Source organism: Thalassophryne amazonica, chromosome 18, assembly GCF_902500255.1.
Source record: "Thalassophryne amazonica chromosome 18, fThaAma1.1, whole genome shotgun sequence".
NCBI lineage: Eukaryota > Metazoa > Chordata > Actinopteri > Batrachoidiformes > Batrachoididae > Thalassophryne > Thalassophryne amazonica.
This window is the reverse complement of record NC_047120.1, coordinates 72,149,677-72,168,313: the sequence shown is the minus strand read 5'-3', so window position 1 is coordinate 72,168,313 and position 18,637 is coordinate 72,149,677. Positions and strand designations below refer to the sequence as shown.

The 18,637-nt window shown below is 38.7% G+C and overlaps 1 protein-coding gene across 1 annotated transcript in view; it reads left to right on the top strand.

The window, feature by feature from the left end:
• cops3 (COP9 signalosome subunit 3) overlaps positions 1-18,637 on the top strand; it is a 27,476-nt gene extending 8,839 nt beyond the window's left edge. Inside the window, exons 4-12 of the mRNA XM_034193522.1 lie at positions 430-479; positions 3,866-3,958; positions 4,229-4,408; positions 4,518-4,658; positions 8,593-8,766; positions 11,132-11,218; positions 13,898-14,011; positions 14,200-14,280; positions 17,795-18,637. Of these exons, the coding sequence (XP_034049413.1) occupies positions 430-479; positions 3,866-3,958; positions 4,229-4,408; positions 4,518-4,658; positions 8,593-8,766; positions 11,132-11,218; positions 13,898-14,011; positions 14,200-14,280; positions 17,795-17,848 (974 nt within the window). The 3' untranslated portion in view covers positions 17,849-18,637. The remainder of the gene's footprint in view (positions 1-429; positions 480-3,865; positions 3,959-4,228; positions 4,409-4,517; positions 4,659-8,592; positions 8,767-11,131; positions 11,219-13,897; positions 14,012-14,199; positions 14,281-17,794) is intronic.

Genomic DNA, 18,637 nt, shown 5'->3' with positions numbered 1-18,637 from the left:
AAGCTGTGATGTTTCATGCTAGTCCGCTGAACTGTGCCACATGTAATCATTATCAATCCCTGTCACGTATAATCATCTTACTTTTTCAAGTTTTAAAATGGTTTTCACTATCAAAATAAAATTGAGTTACATTCATGTCGCTCATATTTTTCATATCCAGTTGAACATAGAAGAAGTATCTTTTAGTTCCTGGTATTAATATGTGACTATTCTTCACATTTGTTTCAATTAGCAAAATTATTAAAACTTTTTTTTTTTTTTATTGAGTTAAATATGTGGCACAAAAGTTTTGAGGAAAAGTTTATCCAAGAGTGTGATGCTCTGACTGTAATAACAGCTATAATGGAGAGTGCCTGACACAGGGTTAGCCAACCAATCACAAAACTAAACTATCAGTCACTGGTATTTTCTTCTCTTTCCCCTGGACAGTTGCTGGTCTCTGCCACCAGTTGACAAACGCCCTCGTAGAACGGAAACAGGTAAGATTGTTGAGCTTTTCTGGTTATTTTAAACAGGCTTCTGTTTCTTGTAATAGTTGGGGGGGAAATGTTGACCTGCAACAAAAATGTAATATTTTTATAATACATAATACATTTGATATTTATTTAAAAATCTTTATCCTGAACCAAGCACATAATGATGTATGTAGTATGTACATTAGACACTGTGATACTGTCGAGTCTTTCAAGGCTAGACTCTAGACCCTCATTTTCATTTCCCCCTGGTAAACCCGGGATGTGGATACATCATCCAGCTCAGTCTGTGCATGCATTTGTCCTCTGTCACACTTTTCTTTCAGAGCAATACCTTATCCAGTTCATTCCAAAATTAATGGGCATATGGGCATTAATGGGATATGATTCCTTCTTTATGTTCTCTAATGTCATATACCAACACAGAGCAGAGTAGCTACCTAAACTCTGTAAGGGAGTTAGAGTATCTTGTCAATAGTTTTACATCCTCATTGAAGACAACTTTGGATGCTGTAGCTCCTCTGAAAAAGAGAGCTTTAAATCAGAAGTGTCTGACTCCGTGGTATAACTCACAAACTCGTAGCTTAAAGCTGATAACCCGTAAGTTGGAGAGGAAATGGCGTCTCACTAATTTAGAAGATCTTCACTTAGCCTGGAAAAAGAGTTTGTTGCTCTATAAGAAAGCCCTTCGTGAAACTAGGACATCTTTCTACTCATCACTAATTGAAGAAAATAAGAACAACCCCAGGTTTCTTTTCAGCACTGTAGGCAGGCTGACAAAGAGTCAGAGCTCTATTGAGCTGAGTATTCCATTAACTTTAACTAGTAATGACTTCATGACTTTCTTTGCTAACAAAATTTTGACTATTAGAGAAAAAATTACTCATAACCATCCCAAAGATGTATCGTTATCTTTGGCTGCTTTCAGTGATGCCGGTATTTGGTTAGACTCTTTCTCTCCGATTGTTCTGTCTGAGTTATTTTCATTAGTTACTTCATCCAAACCATCAACATGCTTATTAGACCCCATTCCTGCCAGGCTGCTCAAGGAAGTCCTACCATTATTTAATGCTTCAATCTTAAATATGATCAATCTATCTTTGTTAGTTGGTTATGTACCACAGGCCTTTAAGGTGGCAGTAATTAAACCATTACTTAAAAAGCCATCACTTGACCCAGCTATCTTAGCTAATTATAGGCCAATCTCCAACCTTCCTTTTCTCTCAAAGATTCTTGAGAGGGTAGTTGTAAAACAGCTAACTGATCACCTGCAGAGGAATGGTCTATTTGAAGAGTTTCAGTCAGGTTTTAGAATTCATCATAGTACAGAAACAGCATTAGTGAAGGTTACAAATGATCTTCTTATGGCTTCGGACAGTGGACTTATCTCTGTGCTTGTTCTGTTGGACCTCAGTGCTGCTTTTGATACTGTTGACCATAAAATTTTATTACAGAGATTAGAGCATGTCATAGGTATTAAAGGCATTGCGCTGCGGTGGTTTGAATCATATTTGTCTAATAGATTACAGTTTGTTCATGTAAATGGGGAATCTTCTTCACAGACTAAAGTTAATTATGGAGTTCCACAAGGTTCTGTGCTAGGACCAATTTTATTCACTTATACATGCTTCCCTTGGGCAGTATTATAGACGGTATTGCTTAAATTTTCATTGTTACGCAGATGATACCCAGCTTTATCTATCCATGAAGCCAGAGGATACGCACCAATTAGCTAAACTGCAGGATTGTCTTACAGACATAAAGACATGGATGACCTCTAATTTCCTGCTTTTAAACTCAGATAAAACTGAAGTTATTGTACTTGGCCCCACAAATCTTAGAAGCATGGTGTCTAACCAGATCGTTACTCTGGATGGCATTTCCCTGATCTCTAGTAATACTGTGAGAAATCTTGGAGTTATTTTTGATCAGGATATGTCATTCAAAGCGCATATTAAACAAATATGTAGGACTGCCTTTTTGCATTTACGCAATATCTCTAAAATCAGAAAGGTCTTGTCTCAGAGTGATGCTGAAAAACGAATTCATGCATTTATTTCCTCTAGGCTGGACTATTGTAATTCATTATTATCAGGTTGTCCTAAAAGTTCCCTAAAAAGCCTTCAGTTGGTTCAGAATGCTGCAGCTAGAGTACTGACGGGGACTAGCAGGAGAGAGCATATCTCACCCGTGTTGGCCTCCCTTCATTGGCTTCCTGTTAATGCTAGAATAGAATTTAAAATTCTTCTTCTTACTTATAAGGTTTTGAATAATCAGGTCCCATCTTATCTTAGGGACCTCGTAGTACCATATTACCCCATTAGAGCGCTTCGCTCTCAGACTGCGGGCTTACTTGTAGTTCCTAGGGTTTGTAAGAGTAGAATGGGAGGCAGAGCCTTCAGCTTTCAGGCTCCTCTCCTGTGGAACCAGCTCCCAATTCAGATCAGGGAGACAGATACCCTCTCTACTTTTAAGATTAGGCTTAAAACTTTCCTTTTCGCTAAGGCTTATAGTTAGGGCTGGATCGGGTGACCCTGGACCATCCCTTGGTTATGTTGCTTTAGACGTAGACTGTGTTTCATAATTATTGTATGGCCTTGCCTTGCAATGTGGAGCGCCTTGGGGCAACTGTTTGTTGTGATTTGGCGCTATACAAGAAAAAAATTGATTGATTGATTGATTGATAATCGTACACTATGTTTCCTCACCCGATGAACCTTTAGACCATCTGTCAGTCAGGATTTTTACAGCAGAGCCACTTCAAACTGTGGATTCTGTACATTATATTATTGTTGAACAATGTTGATCACCTCTGTCTGATTGATTCCAAAATTTAAATGTATAATCATGTACTACACTTTCCGAGCCTATGAATCTTTGGGTCATATGGCATCGTGCTCTGTCTGGGCTTCTGTGTCTTCTTTTCTTCAGCCTTTGTGTGCATTGGTGATGTTATGTTGTCTCATCCAAACTATGGAGGTGAAAACAACTTGCATTTTCCATGTAACTGTTGCCATTTCCCGCTGTGTAATCTATAATGTTAAAATTCCAGTGTACTTTTTACTTGGTCATCATGTGTGGACATTTTTTGGTCCTGGTAGTGTGTACAGGGTTTTGATAATGGTGCTATTATGATGTTGTTTTCACTTTGGCCTTGTGGTTGTTTTCAATTGGAAGTGGTGCATTTGTTTGTCTTTTCTTGTATTTTCCCTTAAAGCCATCACAGCCCTGAAATTAAGAAAGCAGGAGCAGTGTGTTTTCCTTTTCCGTTCATCCAAATATTTTAATGCTTTTTAAAGTTGTCGCTTTCAGTGTGTTTGGATATCTGTGGTACATGAAGTCCCGACCACAAGCGCTCATGTTTTTTGAATTTTTTTTTTTTTTGTTCACAGCCATTGAGGGGTGTCGTCATCCTAAAACAGGCAATAGACAAAATGCAGATGAACACAAACCAACTTACCTCAGTTCATGCAGACCTGTGTCAGGTGAGTCGCTGACCTCGTCAGCATTGTGTTGACATTGCACAAGAATAAAGAGGCGTCATGATTTTAATGACTAAATTCACTTTGTGTGAATTTGTGTTTGTGTTCCTTGTAGAACCTTTTGATTTGGTCCTATTCCCAAAAGCGTTCTGTTTTCAGTGATCGTCAGTGATTAAAACACAAGCTTGGAAACAGTGCTGGCATGTCATTTATGCTTCTTGTCATCTAGAGTTGTGCCTAACTCATCTGTACTTCTTATCTGTGCCCCTGCAGCTGTGCTTGTTAGCAAAATGTTTCAAGCCCGCCCTGCCCTTCTTGGAGTTGGACATGATGGACATCTGTAAGGAGAATGGAGCTTATGACGCAAAGCACTTTTTATGTTACTACTACTATGGTGGCATGATCTACACAGGCCTCAAAAACTTTGAAAGAGCACTGTATTTTTATGAACAGGTATGGTTTGGTTTTTTAATGTCTCTTGTGCTTAGGTGTGCATCAACTTTACCTCAGTCGGTGCTTTTTCTTTACCTTGAATGGTCATGTGTTTTTGCTCTCCTCTTAGGCAATAACCACTCCAGCCATGGCGGTGAGCCATATCATGTTGGAAGCCTATAAGAAATACATCTTGGTGTCACTCATTCTCCACGGAAAAGTACAACAGCTGCCCAAATACACTTCACAAATAGTAGGGAGGTTCATCAAGGTAAGGATACCTAAAGGGTTTTTGTGGTATACCCTGGGCTGCTATGGTTGACATGCAGCTATTTGCGTGCTCTGGTTTTGAGTTGATACAAGTAAAGTTGCTGTTACAGGTATGTGCGACACTGAGCACATTATGGTGAAAAGGTTTTGGAATATTTCAAAAACACTTTGAGAATGGGCTAATGTGGGATTTCTGGTTATCCTTGTTGAAATACAGTCACAGCTCTCCGTGACTGTATTTTATGAAAGCAGTTACCATGTTAACATAGAGACTCATTCTGTGTAGCAAGCCTACTCCAACTTAACATATTAGTTCAGCTTGACTAATCCTGGTAGCTTTTATGTTTAGTCAGCAGTTGATTCTGTCAGAATCCAGTCTGTTGTCACACAGTTGTACCATTGTACAGTACAAGTTGTACAAGTACAGTATGTGTGCTGTGCTTAAGTCATTAGCCTGCATAGAAATACCACAAGTACGTGTCACCATTCAGTGAGATATTGTTTATGTTGTAGAAACAAAATCATCAACATGGTCACAGTGTTAACGTACTAAAAGTATGTTAGTGGGGTAGCACAGAAAAACAGTTCATTTCATGATAAAAGCATGGAAATTGGCACACATATTCTAAATTAACTGTTTATTTTCAGATATGGAGCCATCCTGGAGCTGACCTCTAATGAGCTAACGGGGTCAATAAAGAATTACACAGGAGTCAACATTTAAAAATGCTCCAATCATGTTGAAAATTCTATCACATTATTTGTCTGATCATAACGATTCCAAAAAGGTATAGTTTGGACTATCTATGACTGAATGTACTGGGGTAAAAACTGCAATAATGGTGACAAAAATCATTTTCAGTTTGTACAGTGGTCAAAAGTTAAAGTTGCTCCAATTTTGGTAAAACATGATGCAAATTATTGGTTCAATTAAAAGGATTAATAAATGGAATAGTTTTTATTGTGTTGATTGTTTGGTCTCCAAAGTAAAGGTCAAACAAGGTCGACATCCATTGGATTCTACAGTGGGGAAAATAAGTGTTTGACCCCCTGTCAGTTTTGCAGGTTTTCCCACCGACAAAGAATGTAGAGGTCTGTAATTTTTATCGTAGGTTCACTTCAACTGTGAGAGACAGAATCTAAAAAAAAAATTCCAGTGAATCACATTTTATGATTTTTAAATAATTAATTTGCATTTTATTGCATAAAATAATTATTTGACCCCATAGAAAAACAGAGCTTAACAATTGGTACAGAAACATTTGTCTGCCATTACAGAGGTCAGATGTTTCCTGTAGTTCTTGACCAAGTTTTCACACACTGCAGCAGGGATTTTGGTCCAGTCCTCCATACAGATCTTCTCTAGATCTTTCAGGTTTGGAGTTTCAGCTCCCTCCAAAGATTTTCTATTGAGTTCAGGTCTGGAGACTGGCCAGGCCACTCCAGGACCTTGAAATGCTTCTTACGGAGCCCCTCCTTAGTTGCCCTGGCTGTGTGTTTGGGGTCATTGTCATGCTGGAAGACCCAGCCATGACCCATCTTCAATGCTCTTACTGAGGGAAGGAGGTTGTTTGCCAAAATCTCACAATACATGACCCCATCCATCCTCCCTTCAATACGGTGCAGTCGTCCTGTCCCCTTTGCAGAAGAGCACCCCCAGAGTATGATGTTTCCACCCCCATGCTTCATGGTTGGGATGGTCTTCTTGGAGTTGTTCTCATCCTCTAAACATGGTAAGTGGAGTTGATTCCAAAAAGCTCTATTCTGGTCTCATCTGACCACATGACCTTCTCCCATGCCTCCTCTGGATCATCCAGATGGTCACTGGTGAGCTTCAAATGGGCCTGGACATGTGCTGGCTTGAGCAGGGGGACCTTGCTGCCCTGCAGGATTTTAAACCATGACAGCATTATGTGTTACTAATGTAATCTTTGTGACTGTGGTCCCAGCTCTCTTCAGGTCATTGACCAGGTCCTCCTGTGTAGTTCTGAGCTTTCTCAGAATCATCCTTACCCCACAAAGTGAGATCTTGCATGGAATCCCAGATCGAGGGAGACTGACAGTCATCTTGTGTTTCTTCCACTTTCTAATAAATAATCATAACAGTTGTTGTCTTCTCACCAAGCTGTTTGCCTGTTGTCCTGTAGTCCATCCCAGCCTTGTGCAGGTCTACAGTTTTGTCCCTGGTGTCCTTAGACAGCTCTTTGGTCTTGGCTATGGTGGACAGGTTGGAGTGTGATTGATCGAGTGTGTGAACAGGTGTCTTTTATACAGGTAACAAGTTCAAACAGGTGCAATTAATACAGGTAAAGAGTGCAGAATAAGAGGGCTTCTTAAAGAAAAATTAACAGGTCTGTGAGAGACAGAATTCTTGCTGGTTGGTAGGTGATCAAATACTTATTTTATGCAATAAAATGCTAATTAATTATTTAAAAATCATACAATGTGATTTTGTGGATTTTTTTTTTTTAGATTCTGTCTTTCACAGTTGAAGTGTACCTACAATAAAAATTACAGACCTCTGCATTCTTGTAGGTGGGAAAACCTGCAAAACTGACAGGGGGTCAAATACTTATTTTCCCCACTGTATGACATATGTTACTTAGTAACATGATAACTAAGCATGACAGTTGGTGCAAACTATTTCTTTTCAAAATGCTATTAACATAACCAATAATTTGGATAATTTTTTACCAAAATCGGAGCAACTTTAACTATTCTCTATTATTTATTTAACCCTACTTTGATATATTTATTAGATACAGCTATATTTCTGTATTGATGGAATTTGTTTGGCATTTTCTTCCTTATATTTTGTAAAAATTAGTGAGAAATAAACCTATATATTATATTTCCTTGATTATATGCCTGACCTTGAATTGGGACCTGCCTCATTAATGACCGGGTCAAAACTTTGTCTGAAAAAAATTAACACCTGTCTCAAATAAATGCTAGACATAATGTGCATTAAAAAGACATAATGTGCATTAAAAAGAGTACCTTAAAATCCTAAAGCCTGATTTATGCTTCTACAATTCTGTAACTCTGTGGCCACAGAATGATGTCAATGTGCGTGTGACCTTTTTTAAAGTTCTCCGCCACGTCTTTATGCAATTTACAGCAGGAACAGCAGCTTTTTCTGGATTAATTTATCCCGCAATGAGCTCCACTTCTTTATACAATCATCAATCGCTAAATCAACAGTACGTACAATCTCCTCCATGAATTGTGGGTCATTTGAGCATCTTTTTTTGAGTCTGTGTTGTAAAGTTGGTCATATTTGCGGACTTTTCTGCAAAACGTATTTCATCCATGATCAAAATGTAATCAGCGTGCACACTGCAAAAACCACGGTTTGAGCCCAGGCTTTTAATCAAGGAAATACTGTGTGTGTGTGTGTGTGTGTGGTGTGTGTGTGTGTGTGTGTGTGTGTGTGTGTGTGTGTGTGTGTGTGTGTGTGTGTGTGTGTGTGTGTGTGTGTGTGTGTGTGTGTGTGTGTGTGTGTGTGTGTGTGTGTGTGTGTGTGTGTGTGTGTGTGTGTGTGTGTGTGTGTACGTACATATATATTTGTTGTTGTTTTGCTCTCACTTGATGCCATTGACTCTAAAACACGTCTTTTCTGATAGTAACGCCCCGCGCCAAAGACGCGTCATCGAGCCAGTTTCTTTCTTTTCTTGTGGTATGTTTGTTGTTGACATGGACATAGAACTCAATTTTCTATGGGTCTTGAAAAAACACTCAAATGCTGAAGAAATCCTGGCACTGGGATGTTCTGAACTTTGAAATTGGCTGGCACTCAATGAGTTAATGTTTACGACCTGTTAATCTCACAGTGTGCACAGTAAACATTAAACCCATGTGATTGCTTGATGTTTTGATTCATCAGTAATTATCCTTTTTTCTTTTTTTTTATACATATATGTGGATGCCCATAGCCGCTGAGCAACGCGTACCACGAGTTAGCACAGGTTTACACCACCAACAACCCAGCTGAGCTGCGTAACCTGGTCACCAAACACAGTGAGATGTTTACGCGAGACAACAACACAGGTCTGGTCAAACAGTGTCTCTCGTCGCTCTACAAGAAGAACATCCAGAGGCTAACCAAGGTGGGTGTGGCCACATGCTTGTTGAGTGACCATGTAAAAGTGCCTTTCTGTAACGTCAACCAGGTGTCTCCACAAGCAATTACGGGAGCACCGTTCATTGCACAGTCTCTCCGGCCAAACGTATTTTACAGCTTGTTGCCAATAGATGAGTGCTCTCAGCGAGTGCAACATCTGGATCTTTTGTGTTTGACACAAATTCATGCAGTCACACCCACATTTAATCTGGTCTGTCCAAAATGTAGCCATTTTTTTCTTGACTGATGCTCCACCCTGTTCAGTCCATATGTACCCCAAACTGTTTGTTAATATGAACAGTTATGACCTTTCAAGGTCAGGCAAGGTCAGAGATCACATGACAAATAGAAAAGTATTATATGACTTCATTTTGGTGTTTTAGTCCGGCGGCCAAGGGACAAATTTTAGGGGAATCATGCACTTTTATACAAAAGCGCCAAAACTTTATCAGAGGTACTTTATAGTGTCCTGAAGTATATAAGATCGAGAGACATTGAATCCATAAATGTCTACACTCTAAAAACTTGGGTTTAAGAGAATAACCATTTTCAGCCTTCTACAGCATATAATTCATGATAAACTCTGATCCAAATGTCTTTTTAAGTTCATAATATAAACTTGAAGGTTATGAAAAATGTATTAAGGCTAAGTAGGGATGCTTCGAATGTACTTCAGTGTGCTTACACTCTTAGAAAAAGCATTAATCTAGGGAAAGTGACTAAATATTGTCTAACTCATTGTGAGTATCAATATACCTGTGCAATATAGCTGTTTGCAAGCATAGAGCAAAGGAAAGATGCTACTCATGCACTCTAACATATTTACTCTCTAAAATAACAACAGTGTTTGAACGGAAAGAAATGCTTTTTTTATTAATTACAAGAAATCAGTTTTGTTTTTATGGCCATAACCATTTAGTTTACAATTTAAAACACTCAGTTTACCTTATGCTATATCTTCCATAACACAAAATCATGACTCTATATTTAATTTACTTAAAGTGACTGAAAGCTGTTTACATGCATAGAAAAAGAAAGTATGCAACAAATGCACTTAAACATAGTTTACACTCTTAAAAAATAATGGTAAATTAATGTTACAATTTAAGAACACTGTAGTTCTATAACAGTTACTTCTATAACTAACTGGCACTCTACATAATAACCATATGATTGTATTGTCATATGAATAGCAAAATATACATTGTATTATAACCATGCAAACACCCTTTTAAAAAAGCAGGATACAGGGCTAAAATCTAATGTCTCCCACTTTGACATGACTTAATATAACCTAAAGAGTCCCTGGACAAAGTTTGGTGCTTTTGTAAAAAATTGCACGATTCTATCCCTTAACTGCTGGACTATTTAATAGAATCCACAGCTGGATTTTTAACCAATTCTTTGGAATAGCCATTCTAAACATCTTCTACATCAGCATTGGGCCTAAAATCTGATCTTCATCTGTCAGCTTGATCCCCCCCCCCCCCCCCCCCCACTGATTTTTCTGCAAATCAAATCACTTTGTCCTTTTTTGACCTTGAGTCAGTCCAGCAAGTTTGGTCTAAATCAGATCACAAAAATTAGGGTTATTTTGTTAAGACAGACAGACAAACACACAGGACTGAAAACAACATCCCTACATGTGCCAGGAATGCGAGTGGGTTCATTTAAAAAAAAAAAAAAAAAATTCAGTTTTAATTATACTCTCCAGAAAAGGCCAGAATCCAGAATAGAGCATGTAGCTCAGTAGGAGGAGGAGTTATGGTACCAGTATGTAGACCTGAGTTCAGTTCTTGGTAACGCTGCCTGTTTGTGTCCTTGGACAAAACACTTCATCTGCACTGTCCCAGTCTACCAAGCTGGGAATGTGTCCGGGCCTCGGCTGGGGTAGTAACCTGTGTGAGACTGGAGTCCTGACCAGGCGGAATCACAGATTCTCATCTGCTTCATAGTGGAATCTACAGATAAGCACCAGTGGGCCTCGCAACCTTTACTGGACTTGTGTCTCCAGAAAAAAATGCACATTACACCCTCCCTTCCACAGACTCCCCAAAACCTGAGGGTATTGAGTCCTCTGTGCTGTATTTTGTTTTTGATGATGAATGACTGGTGCTTATGTATCACACACGGTTTAAAAAAAATAAATAAATCTGCACATAAAGAACATGATTTTGCCTTTGATTTGACACTGTAAAGATTTCTTTTTTAATTCTTTGTTTGTGGAAAGAGGCTGGTTTAAATGACAGCTGGTTTCAACTGCCATCAAAGAAAAGGACTCAGACTTGATTCCAGTCAGTTACAGAATCAGAAGATCAGAAGTCTAATCTCTTTAAATTTTCTCTCTGCAGACCTTCCTCACGCTGTCTTTACAAGACATGGCAAGTCGAGTGCAGTTGTCAGGCCCACAGGAAGCAGAGAAATACGTCTTACACATGGTGAGTTGATGTGCACGTGTTTAAAATTAAATTCATTAATAACACTGATCACCACCATTTTTCTTGCATGGAGTTTTTCAGCAGATTTTGGGTCATTTGGGGGCGCTGAATCTAAGTCTGGTATTAGTTTTTGCCAATCACTTCACATTTTTGAGATATGAAAACATATTTCTCGTATCAGGCCTTGAAGCAAAAGCTGCCGTCTCACACACCTCTTCACCATAAACCATATTACAGCTCTTGTTCACATTTCGTGACCCTGGTTTTAAAACTCTGCTTTTGTGCGCGATTAATGGTGTCAAACTCGTGAGTGAAAAAAAAAAATATATATATATATATATATATATATATATATATAATCTCAAAGTAGAGTTAAATAAATAATAGAGATTAGTTAAAGTTGCTCCAATTTTGGTAACCAATAATTTGGATATTTTTTTTATGTTAATAGCATTTTGAAAAGGAATAGTTTGCACCAACTTTCATGCTTAGTTTTCATGTTACGAAGTAACATATGTCATACAGTGGAGAAAATAAGTATTTAACCTCTTGTCAGTTTTGCAGGTTTTCCCACTTACAAAGAATGTAGACGTCTGTAATTTTTATTGTAGGTACACTTCAACTGTGAGAGACAGAATCTAAAAAAATCCAGAAAATCACATTGTATGATTTTTAAATAATTAATTAGCATTTTATTGCATAAAATAAGTATTTGAACACCTACCAACCAGCAAGAATTCTGTCTCTCACAGACCTGTTAATTTTTATTTAAGAAGCCCTCTTATTCTGCACTCTTTACCTGTATTAATTGCGCCTGTTTGAACTTGTTACCTGTATAAAAGACATCTGTTCACACACTCAGTCAATCACACTCCAACCTGTCCACCATAGTCAAGACCAAAGAGCTGTCTAAGGACACCAGGGACAAAACTGTAGACCTGTACAAGGCTGGGATGGACTACAGGACAACAGGCAAGCAGCTTGGTAGAAGACAACAACTGTTATGATTATTTATTAGAAATTGGAAGAAACACAAAATGACTGTCAATCTCTCTCAGTCTCAGATTCCATGCAAGCTCTCACTTTGTGGGGTAAGGATGATTCTGAGAAAGCTCAGAACTACACAGGAGGACCTGGTCAATGACCTGAAGAGAGCTGGGACCACAGTCACAAAGATTACATTATTAACACATGATGCTGTCATGGTTTAAAATCCTGCAGGGCAGCAAGGACCCCCTGCTCAAGCCAACACATGTCCAGGCCTGTTTAAAGTTCACCAGTGACCATCTGGATGATCCAGAGGAGGCATGGAAGAAGGTCATGTGGTCAGATGAGACCACAATAGAGCTTTTTGGTATCAACTCCACTTATGTTTAGAGGATGAGAACAACCCCAAGAAAACCATCCCAACCATGAAGCATGGGGGTGGAAACATCATACTCTGGGGGTGCTCTTCTGCAAAGGGGAACAGGACGACTGCACCATATTGAAGGGAGGATGAATGGGGTCATGTATTGCGAGATTTTGGCAAACAACCTCCTTCCCTCAGTAAGAGCATTGAAGATGGGTCATGGCTGGGTCTTCCAGCATGACAATGACCCCAAACACACAACCAGGGCAACTAAGGAGGGGCTCTGTAAGAAGCATTTCAAGGTCCTGGAGTGGCCTGGCCAGTCTCCAGACCTGAACTCAATAGAAAATCTTTGGAGGGAGCTGAAACTCCAAACCTGAAAGATTTGGAGATCTGTGTGGAGGAGTGGACCAAAATCCCTGCTGCAGTGTGTGAAAACCTGGTGAAAAACTACAGGAAACATTTGACCTCTGTAATGGCAGACAAATGTTTCTGTACCAATTGTTAAGCTCTGTTTTTCTGTAGGTTTTTCTAGGGGGTCAACTTATACAATAAAATGCAAATTAATTATTTAAAAATCATACAGTGTGATTATCTGGATGGATATATATATATATATATATATATATATATATATATATATATATATATATACGAACTCGTATATATAATTTTTCTTTTGTATTCTGTCTCTCACAGTTGAAGTGTACCTACGATAAAAAATACAGACCTCTCCATTCTTTGAAGGTGGGAAAACCTGCAAAACTGACAGGGCGTCACATACTTATTTTCCCCACTGTGTATATGTGTGTGTGTGTATGTGTGTGTGTGTGTGTATATATATATATATATATATATATATATATATATATATATATATATATATATATATATATATATAACTCTGTGCAGCATGTGAAAAACCACAAAACAATGTTCAATGTGCAACTTAAAAAAATACATAAATATATACATATACATTACTTTTTCTCTTTGTAAATTCTGTGGAAATTATTACTTTTGCATTACTCAGAAACAGCTGACCAAACCTTATCCTTATATGCATCACACATTTGAAAGGTTATAAGGTGTGTATGTATGTATGTCTATGTCCCTGCCCCCCCCCACCCCCCCATCAACACATTACACAGATTAGTGGGTGTTTAATTAACCATCATTGAGGCCTACAGAGTGTTTTTTAAAAAATTGTCGATAACAAATGTAATCCTTAGTTTCAGCCCTAATTTATTGATCTTTTGAATAATTTTAGTAGAAATTAGTTTAAAACCAGATTTTCTGTCCAATGTTGACCCATTGCTTCTGCTCAGATTGAAGATGGGGAGATCTACGCGAGCATTAACCAAAAGGACGGTATGGTGTGTTTCCATGACAACCCCGAAAAATACAACAACCCAGCAATGCTTCACAAAATTGACCAAGAGGTGAGGATTCTTACTTCTGGAGACAGAATAACAAAGGGAATAAACACATGTTTCCAATGTCAGTAAAACTCAATTGAAATTGAAAATTGATTAACATTAATTTTCTTTCAGCTCTGATGCATCATGTTGAATGTTTTAGTTATCAATAGTGTCTGAGTGATCTTTCTCTCTCCCTCTCCTCCCTGCAGATGTTGAAATGTATAGAACTAGATGAGAAACTAAAGTCTATGGATCAAGAAATTACAGTTAATCCACAGTTTGTGCAGAAGGTGAGGAAATATTTAATGTCTGCTCTAAAAATGTCAAGATATATCACCATGTTTACAGCTGAAATATGTTTTGACTTTCAACAAAAATGTAATAATTGCAGTACCTGGGTCTGACACTGGGGTCTGCACATGCATCGGGATAACGGTTTCGTAAAACAGTTACTCCAGTTACTGTAACAGAATTGTTGTCACCTGCAGCTACAGAAAGTAGATGATGATGTCATTTTTCTATGGTAATAATACAAGAATTTACTTATATCAACGATACAACAGAGTTTTGACGTTTTTTTGCAGGTAACGTTAAAACAGAAGGCTCTGGCTCTGATGGTTGCTTAAATTTCTCTCTAATATCACACAGATTATTGCTGTTTTCTTGTTTAAAATCACGTGTCTCTGCACTTAAAGCTATATGTCCTTTCACATTTCACTAAACTGACTAAATTTAGTTCCTACTGAAATCAAAGTATTATAATAGTTTATGTTTGTAACTTGTTTCAAAATTACAGTTCATTTTAATGAAGAGAACATATTTATCTAGGGAGAAATCCAAAAGCAATATTTTATTTTCCTTTGAACACTGTCTTCAGGAGGATGGATGTACGCACATGCGTCTTCTCTTTTCAGCTGCTGCCATTAGGGGGCGCTACAGCAGATCAATCATCTGTATCTTCCTCTGTCTCACCAGCCACCTGCATGTCCTCCCTCAGCACATCCATAAACCTCCTCTTTGTCCTCCCTCTTCTCCTGCTGCCTGGTGGCTCCATCCTCAGCATCCTTCTCCCTATATACCCTGGGTCCCTCCTCTGCACATGTCCAAACCATCTCAATCTCTCCTCCCTGACTTTGTCTCCAAACCATCCCACCTGAGCTGTCCCTCTCATACGTTCATTTCTAATCCTGTCCATTCTCATCACTACCAAAGAGAATCACATCTTCAGCTCCGCCTCCTGTATTTTGTTAGTGTGTATGCATGAGGTTTTGAAATGACTTTTGACTTTGTGTGATGCGTGTACACGGGATGTGCACACTAATATCCATAAGATGTGTGTCAGTCACTTCAGAGGTGTTATCTGGTTTCAAAAACAGAATTTTTAGATTTGGAAGTATTTATTTCTCCCTAACTTTTACTAAATATATGAGACACAGATTTATACAGAAACAAACTGTGTCAGAGCGTTTTCTGCCATGTTGGATTATTTTGTGTGAGCGAATAGTGAGTTGATGTCACTGTGCCTCTCTACTCTGATTGGCTGTCACCGTGTGCTCCCCAGCATCCCTCACACAAGTCGGGGGAAGCCCCCACGTGATCTGTGATGTCTCTCTCATTGACTGTACGGGTCTCTGCCATAACTAGTTCAAGGCCGTCTGTTCATTTGAAATTTATACCTTATGGGGAATTTTTTTTTTCTAGACAATGCAAATTTTTATAATATTGTCAACATCTTATTATGAATCTCTTATTTCAAGGATTCAAAGGATTCAAAAGAATTTTATTGTCATATGCACAAAAGAACATGTTCCCTGCACAATGAAATGTGTCTACTGCGTTTAACCCATCCTAATTGCCATTTAGGAGCAGAAGTCGCCATTAGGCGCCCGGGGAAATTTGAAGACTAATAAATAACATTCTGGTGGTGACAAAGAAAATTATTTTTTATGACCTAAATCTTAAAAGCACTCAAAGGTTGTACAGCTTTAAGTTGTCCCTCCTTTTAAAAAAAAGTCTTTAAACATAAAAACAACGTCCAGTGTGTTCTGTGCACTGGGTGTACATTTGAAACCTACAGTGAGGAAAATAAGTATTTGAACACCCTGCAATTTTGCAAATTCTCCCACTTAGAAATCATGGAGGGGTCTGAAATTTTCATCTTAGGTGCATGTCCACTGTGAGAGACATAGTCTAAAAAAAAAAAAAAAATCCGGAAATCACAATGTATGATTTCTTTATTAATTTATTTGTATGTTATTTGAACACCTGTGAAAATCAATGTTAATATTTGGTACAGTAGCCTTTGTTTGCAATTACAGAGTTCAAACGTTTCCTGTAGTTTTTCACCAGGTTTGCACACTGCAGCAGGGATTTTGGTCCACTCCTCCATACAGATCTTCTCTAGATCTTTCAGGTTTGGAGTTTCAGCTCCCTCCAAAGATTTTCTATTGAGTTCAGATCTGGAGACTGGCCAGGCCACTCCAGGACCTTGAAATGCTTCTTACGGAGCCCCTCCTTAGTTGCCCTGGCTGTGTGTTTGGGGTCATTGTCATGCTGAAGACCCAGCCGTGACCCATCTTCAATGCTCTTACTGAGGGAAGGAGGTTGTTTGCCAAAATCTCAATACATGACCCCATCCATCCTCCCTTCAATACTGTGCAGTCGTCCTGTCCCCTTTGCAGAAGAGCACTCCAGAGTATGATGTTTCCACCCCCATACTTCACGGTTGGGATGGTTTTCTTGGGGTTGTTCTCATCCTCTAAACATGGTAAGTGGAGTTGATTCCAAAAAGCTCTATTCTGGTCTCATCTGACCACATGACCTTCTCCCATGCCTCCTCTGGATCATCCAGATGGTCACTGGTGAGCTTCAAATGGGCCTGGACATGTGCTGGCTTGAGCAGGGGACCTTGCTGCCCTGCAGGATTTTAAACCATGACAGCATCATGTGTTACTAATGTAATCTTTGTGACTGTGGTCCCAGCTCTCTTCAGGTCATTGACCAGGTACTCCTGTGTAGTTCTGAGCTTTCTCAGAATCATCCTTACCCCACAAAGTGAGATCTTGCATGGAATCCCAGACCGAGGGAGACTGACAGTCATCTTGTGTTTCTTCCACTTTCTAATAAATAATCATAACAGTTGTTGTCTTCTACCAAGCTGTTTGCCTGTTGTCCTGTAGTCCATCCCAGCCTTCTGCAGGTCTACAGTTTTGTCCCAAGTGTCCTTAGACAGCTCTTTGGTCTTGGCTATGGTGGACAGGTTGGAGTGTGATTGACTGAGTGTGTGAACAGGTGTCTTTTATACAGGTAACAAGTTCAAACATGTGCAATTAATACAGGTAAAGAGTGCAGAATAAGAGGGCTTCTTAAATAAAAATTAACAGGTCTGTGAGAGACAGAATTCTTGTTGGTTGGTAGATGTTCAAATACTTATTTGCAGCAGTAACATACAAATAAATTATAAAAACATACATACATTGTGATTTCCGGAATTTTTTTTAGATTCTGTTCTCACAGTGGACATGCACCTAAGATGAAAATTTCAGACCCCTCCATGATTTCTAAGTGGGAGAACTTGCAAAATTGCAGGGTGTTCAAATACTTAATTTCCTCACTGTAGTTGCAGTGAGCGAGTGCTGCGTTCACACTGAGCCGTGGCAGAATTTTCTGTCACCCTCTCCTTGAAAACACATGTAACATCCGGTTTTCCATGTGCCGTTTTAGTATCAAACATTTTTTTTCCTGTCTTCATTGTGGTTGCAGTTACAGGAATCTTTCTTAACATGTGGCACTTTTTAATTCCAGAGTATGGGATCGCAGGAAGATGATGTTGGTAGCAAAACATCGAGTTATTCCTGAGAGGCCTCGGAAAGGGAGAGAACACTGAAGCCACCCAACATGTTCTTCCCAGGATGAGTTGGAGTTTTTTTTTTTTTTTTTTTTTTTTTTTTTTTTTTTAAGAGGAAAACAAAGATTCTATTGCATAAGGACTTGGGACAAGGAAAATCTAAATGTGTGGAATGATGATAAATTTGGTTCTTCTTTCTTCACAGTGTCTTAAGGATAAGAAAAGATCCTTAGAGAAAGGACAAAAGATTACAATTTTGTCAGTGTTTTATTTATGGATGTTCAGGTTGCAACATCACTGCAACATAAACAGAAACCACAACAATAAAAACTGGATTTCTGTGTTCCAAAAAAATATGATGTGAATAATCTCACAGCTTGTTTTGGTTCTGCTGCATGATGGACACAACTAGAGGGAAACCCACACCAAGCAACATGTCCCTGGATGAGAAGGAAGAAACCTGACATAATCTACATTTGTGAAGACTGAAATGATCTTTTTCCCGTTCACGCCTTCTGGTTAAATTGTAGATAAATCAAATAAAATAATAATAATAATCTGTACACACAGATCTGCCCTTTGACCAAACTTGGCACGTTCACAATTTGGTGCACTTGTTTTTTGGTTTTGTTTTTCCCCTTTTACAGGTCTGATCCACTAGGTGTCGCTAGAGCACTGTACAGAGAACTGTTTAGACAACTTGATTTTACAAGAGTTCACCTCAGCAGAAGAAATGGAACTGTCATTGTCGGGAAGCTTTGCGATTGTGGATCTGTTATAATAAATTGTTTAAGAATATA